At 47.2% G+C, this 6,012-nt stretch overlaps 1 protein-coding gene across 1 annotated transcript in view; it reads left to right on the top strand.

Moving 5' to 3' along the window:
• Nucleotides 1–1,166: 1,166 nt before the first annotated feature.
• LOC115065230 (pescadillo homolog) overlaps nucleotides 1,167–6,012 on the top strand; it is a 6,884-nt gene continuing 2,038 nt past the window's right edge. Inside the window, exons 1-3 of the mRNA XM_029545336.1 lie at nucleotides 1,167–1,255; nucleotides 4,985–5,064; nucleotides 5,921–6,004. Of these exons, the coding sequence (XP_029401196.1) occupies nucleotides 1,232–1,255; nucleotides 4,985–5,064; nucleotides 5,921–6,004 (188 nt within the window). The 5' untranslated portion in view covers nucleotides 1,167–1,231. The remainder of the gene's footprint in view (nucleotides 1,256–4,984; nucleotides 5,065–5,920; nucleotides 6,005–6,012) is intronic.

Raw genomic sequence — 6,012 nt, 5'->3', positions numbered from 1 at the left:
CCCCCCAGTGCAACTTCTTTTGTTTTGTTTTGTTTTCTTGAGACAGGGTTTCTTTTGTGGCTCTGGCTGTCCTGGAACGCACTCTGAGGACCAGGCTGGCCTAGAACTCAGAGATCCACCAGCCTCCACCTTCCGAGTGCCTGCACACAACTTTTATGTGTATGTTGCAGATCTGAACTCCATATCCTTATGCTTGTATGTCAGGAATTCTGTCCACTGGGTCATCTCCACAGCCCTGTTTTGTTTTCTTGGTTTTGTTGTTTCGAGACACTATCTCTAGCCCAGACTGGCCTGAAACTTGCGCTCTCCCAGCCTCAGACTCCTGTGTGCTGGGATTACAGGCACCACCATCATGTTATGCCTTCCATTATTTTTCTTTTCATTTTTGTTTTGTTTTTCTGAGACGGTGCGTCACTTAATACCCTCCACTGTCCTGGAACTTACAAGCAGATTCGGTTAGCCTCGGACTCATAGAGATCCGTTCCTTCTGTCTCAACTCATTCCCCAGACCTCTCTCCGTGTGAGGTAAAAGGTAGGCCTTTCCTCTATTTTATTCTAACTTGAGCAAACAAACTAGGTGCAGATGAATCTAAGGCCGACAAGGCAAAATCTGGCCAGCAGGGTTTACAACGCCTAGCAACCGTTGCCAAGACAATTCAACTCCCTTAAACTCACTGGCCAGTTAGCCTAGCGTTACAAAAGCTAGTAGCTTTAGGTTTAGTGAGCATGTCTGTTTGTTTTGATTTTTAAAGAAAACATCAGCCAGGCGTGGTGGCACAAACCTTTAATCCCAGCACTCTGGAGGCAGAGGCAGGCGGATCTCTGAATTCGAGACCAAACTACAGAGCTCCCTGTATCCCAGCCGGCTCTGGGCTGTCTCGCCAGTCCTGCTGTATCCCAAAATGCACTGGGGCTCGCGTGCTCAAACAACCGTGTCTCGGGTGGTTATAAAACTGCCTAAATTTCCATGTTGGTTTAAAGCTTGTCTATATAGATTTTAGCAATGAAGAAAAGGACTGAAAGAACTATACCACAATTAACGAGATTTAGAGAACTTGATTGTAAATAACGAGGTCGCCAAAAGCACAACTTTCTCCGGATTTTCACAGGCATATTTTTGGACAGCCTCAGCTGGCGGCGCGGGGTCCTTCAGGGCCCTAGGCAGGGCACGTGCGGGAGGAAGTAGCTCTGCGGTTCCGCGCTGCCTTAAAGAGTTTCTCAACGTGGAGCTATGGGAGGCCTGGAGAAGAAGAAGGTGAGTGGGTTCCAGCGGAGGTGGGAGCTCGGGCTTGTCACCTTCCCTGGCCTCTGGGGACCGACAGGTCGTGAGACGGCCGCCGGAGTGAACCTGCTGCACGTAGATCCCTGGAAGCCGGGAAGAACTGAGGCGGGCTTTCTGTGGAAGGAGCTGTGGAGACAGGCTGAGCCGCCAAGAGTGATCAGTGATCAGCCGGACGTAGAATTCATCATCAAGACTTGGGACTTTCTTAGTTGAGCCAGGCCCGGTCCTAGGTCCTGGGACTTGAGAAGTCAGATGTGGCCCCGCTTTCCCGGTGTCAGCTTCAGATGAAGTGGCTAAGGGTTTTTAAGTGCGTTCCAGAGAAAGGAAAGGAGCGAGGAGCAGTGAAGTGGAGAGTTAACAACAGGCACTTAATCCGATTAGTGTTGTCTTGAAGGTCCTCTTCTGACGTAGCATTTTAGTGGAAACCAGGACTTAAAGGACACTTTAGTCTGGGGCATGTGGATGGTCCCCAACCTTCTCCAAAGCGAATTCTCAGCACTCAGATAAAGGAGAGACTAATATCAGCGTGCAGCCGTAGCTTCCAGCCGTATCTTAAAGAAACCCAGGCTCCAACAGAAGTGCTTGATGGCTTATATGGGGTTAGGCGTCACAATCTTATATTTGAGGATGGTCTTTTTCTCCTTACAGGAGTTATAGAAGCTGAGATTTGCAGGTTTCTGGTTATGATAGTTCTGTCTTCAGCAGATGGAACATGCTATCCATGTGATATTGGTGGTGGTCACTTCTCAAGGCAGAAAAGCATGTGCATACCTTCTTTTTCCCTTCAGAAAAGGGAAAGGGGTGAGCAGGTTAAAAGCAGAAGTCAGTACAGTTTTAGCTCTGCTGCCTCTGATCAGAGACAGCGCTTCTTCTTCCTATGCAAGCTTGTTTCCCAAGTTTAAGCTTCTTAACCATAATTAATGTGAAAGCTTGTTGTTTTTCTTTTCTCCTTCAGAAGTGCCTAGCAGAGAAAACTGCTGTGGAAGCGAATTCCATGGCCAGTAGGAAGGAGAGGCGGGCAGTGTGCAGGATTTTTGGAAAGCCAGCCAGCAGCATGGCTGTGAGACGTAAATAAGTAAGGTGCAGCCTAGGTGAGGTTGGGGCCGTATCATGTGAGGCTGGAACTTATTCTGAGTGGAGAAGACAACTGAAGAAAGTGACTTGATCTGAGTTATTCCTGCTTCTGTAAGGAGACTGCGGGTATGAAGGGACTTTGGGGTGGGAATGAAGAAGATGAGATGGGCTCAAGTCTTTCTTTGACTTGCAAGTTGCTGGTACCAATCTGCTTTGTTGTTCTTAATTACTTTTAAAAATTATTTATTTATTTTTATGTATATGAGTGCTCTATCTGCATGTACACCCGCATGCCAGAATAGGGCACCAGATCTCATTATAGATGGTTGTGAGCCACCATGTGGTTGCTGGGAATTGAACTCTGAACCTCTGGAAGAGCAACTAGTTCTCTTAGCCACTGAGCCATCTCTCCAGCCCCTTTAATTACTTTTTGAGACTATAATTGCACGATCCCCCCCCCTCCAAACCTTTCCATATATTCTCACTTGCTCTCCTTCAAAAATGATTTTTATAGCCGGGCGTGGTGGCGCACGCCTTTTATCCCAGCACTTGGGAGGCAGAGGCAAGTTCTTAGTTTGAGGCCAGCCTGGTCTACAAAGTGAGTTCCAGGACAGCCAAGGCTACACAGAGAAACCCTGTCTCGAAAACCAAAAAAAAAGGGGGAAAGAAAAGAAAAGAAAAAACCCTGTTGGTTACTACCCTGGTGTTCACACCTCTTGTGCCCCTTTTCCTTTACTGTGCCGACTGCTGCTGTGGTTTGTAGACATCACAGCTGGGTAGGACTGCAGTTGTTTTCCTCTTAGTACCATGCATGAAAGCTGGGCCTCGGGGAGGAGACTTGCAGGTCAGTCTCCTCAGTGGCCTCTGATTCCTGCATGGTGATCGCAGCAGTAGGGACTTAGGGATGTAGTTCCTCCTTGGGGAGTAACCAAGGGCAGTATCAGTAGTCTGTAGTGGGGTTAGTGGTGGGATGGGGGTCTCACTGTTACCACCACAGGCTGGCCTGGAACTCATAAGCCTCCTGTTGCTACTTCCTGAGTATTGGAATTATAGGTGTTTACCACCATGCCTAGCTCAGTGAGAAATACTTTTCTTTTTCACATTTATTTATTTATTTATTTATTTATTTATTTATTTAGTGTGTGTGTGTGTGTGTGTGTGTCCGTGTCCCAAAGAACTACAGTGCACATGTGGAGGTCAGAGGACAGTTTGCAGGAGTCAATTCTCTCCTTGCACTCTATGTTTTGGGATCAAAGGACTAGTGACAAGCTTTTACCTGATGAGCCCTCTCACTGGCCTCAGTAGTAAACATTTATAATGAAAACTGGGAAGCTCATCCTTGACTATGCCAAGACTTAGCGTGGGCCTGCTCCCAGTAGACAGTGGATGGCTACAGGAAAGGCTGAATAGTGTTTCGTGGCTGTGGGGGCTGGGGGACTACATAGGTAGTTCAGGGGACTTTGACTCTTAGAGCTGGACCTGGGTATAGAGGCTCCTGTTCTCACTACAGAGAAAGATCTTATCTGGGGTGAACGTGAGTGGCTATTGTTTCAGGCTCTTTGAAACGGGATGGTGATATAAATGAGAAGCACCATCTTAACACCACAGATACCAGGATGATTGAACAAGACAGCTTGCTTCTTGGAAGCAAGTTAGAAACCAGGCCCATTGTCTTCCTCACCCTCATAAGATCTAGCTTAAAGCTTTGAACATAGTTACTGTCTGGTGAATGAAGGGGACTTGGGGGTGGGGGTGGGGGGCTTAGGGCAAACATTTTCAATTAGAGTGATATTACCCCTGAGGGAGGGGGAAATGGCCAGGAGATAGCTTAGATTTTACAGTGCCTTGCAGTCTAAAACTCAAAGGAACATAGTCTATGCAGATCTTTAGTAAATCTGTAGTACTAACATTCAATGGGGCTGATGGAAGGAAAGTGTGAGTGGTTGCTTGTGGGGTCCATATAAAAAGTCTAGTGGTGAGGGGATTATAAAGGGACAAATAAGATACAGGATTAGTTAGACATCCAGGCTCTGGACTCAGGCCTGGCTTTAGAGACCCAACCCTAGCTTTTTTTTTTTTTTTTTTTTTTTTTGCATTTGGTTTTTTTTTTTTTTTTTTAAAGTGCATTGGTGTTTGTCATGTATGTCTCTGTGAGACTGTCAGATCTTGGAGTTTAAAACAATTGTGAGCGGCTATGTGGGTGCTGAGATTTGAACTCAGGTCCTCCGGAAGAGCAGTCAGTGTCTCCAACCCCAGCTTTGAAGCTGTGTGACTTGAATGGGCTGTTCCTTTGCTGTGAAGTGGGTATTCTGATGGCACTTACCCCACAAGCCTGTGGGGATTGAGTGAGATCAATTGTGGAATAACTGTGCTAGACAGGGTGTAGAGCTGGTGCTAAGTACTTGAAGATGAGCATGGAGCAGATGCGCTTCTCTGTTGGCAGCTACAAGGACAGTGCCAAGCCCCTTTGGTCAGGTCATCTCACTCCCTACAGCAATCTCCATCCTGGAAATACCTCTGCCACCTGCCCAGAACCTTAGCTGTCTCTAGAATTCACTTTTCCCTCAGTTGGATGTCTCTCACTGCAGTCATTACTAATGGAGAATTGTTTGTTTTTTCTTCCCTAAGTATGAACGAGGCTCTGCCACCAATTATATCACCCGAAACAAGGCCAGGAAGAAGCTGCAGCTGAGCCTGCCTGACTTCAGGTGAGGTTGGAGAGGAGCAAAATCGGGGGTCCCTGGGAGCCTGGGTACTGAAATGAACGCACAGTGGAAGCTCAGCCACCTCCCAGCCTCCCTGAGCTGCTGTGGGCCCTTCACCGACTTGCTGGGAGCTGTGCTCCGCCCTGTGGCCTGGGGAGGAGCCAGAGGACTGGTTCTTTGGGTTGGGCTTTTACTACCCCTTTGACAGAAGACCTGAATCCTCCAGCTCTGTCTTGTAGAGTCAGATCTAGATGTCTCTGCAGTCAGTGGGTCCTTCCATTAGGCTAATATCCTGACCTCTGCAGTTGGGGTGTGTGTGTGTGTGTGTGTGTGTGTGTGTGTGTGTGTGTGTGTGTTGGTTAGAGATTTTTGTTTTGAAGAGAATTTCTTGTTTGCTTGGTTCTTTTTGTTTTTTGCAGGGTGGACATTGAATCAAGGGCCTCACATAGTGCTACTCAAACACTCTGCCACTAAGCTATATTCACAAGCCTGTTTTTTTCTGTTATGAAAAACTCCCATAGTTCAGACTGGCCTTAAACTGCGCTCCTCCTGCCTCAGCCTCCTGAGTGCCAGGAGAACAATTATGCTCCACTGTGCCTGGCTGTCCCTCTTCTTAAACGCTCAGCCCTTTATCCTTTATATTATATGTCTGAAATGTTGGCTTCTCAGTATGGTCCTTGCTGATTGCTTTGTCAATGTCCTTTTTACTTGCACTGTATGTTTTGGACTTGTGATCATCAGACAAACCCACTTGAAAGATCTCCAAGCACAGAATCCCATGCTTCTTGGTCCCTCGTGAGTTCTAGACCGAGCTATGGCCTTGCCCCTTTGATGATTTAATAGATGGCTTATCTTCCAGGCGGCTGTGCATCCTGAAAGGTATTTATCCTCATGAACCCAAGCATAAGAAGAAAGTTAACAAGGGTTCCACAGCAGCCCGGACATTTTACC

This window comes from Mus pahari, chromosome 13 (assembly GCF_900095145.1).
Source record: "Mus pahari chromosome 13, PAHARI_EIJ_v1.1, whole genome shotgun sequence".
NCBI lineage: Eukaryota > Metazoa > Chordata > Mammalia > Rodentia > Muridae > Mus > Mus pahari.
The sequence above is the reverse complement of the archived record's forward strand: the minus strand, read 5'-3'. Positions and strand labels throughout refer to the sequence as shown.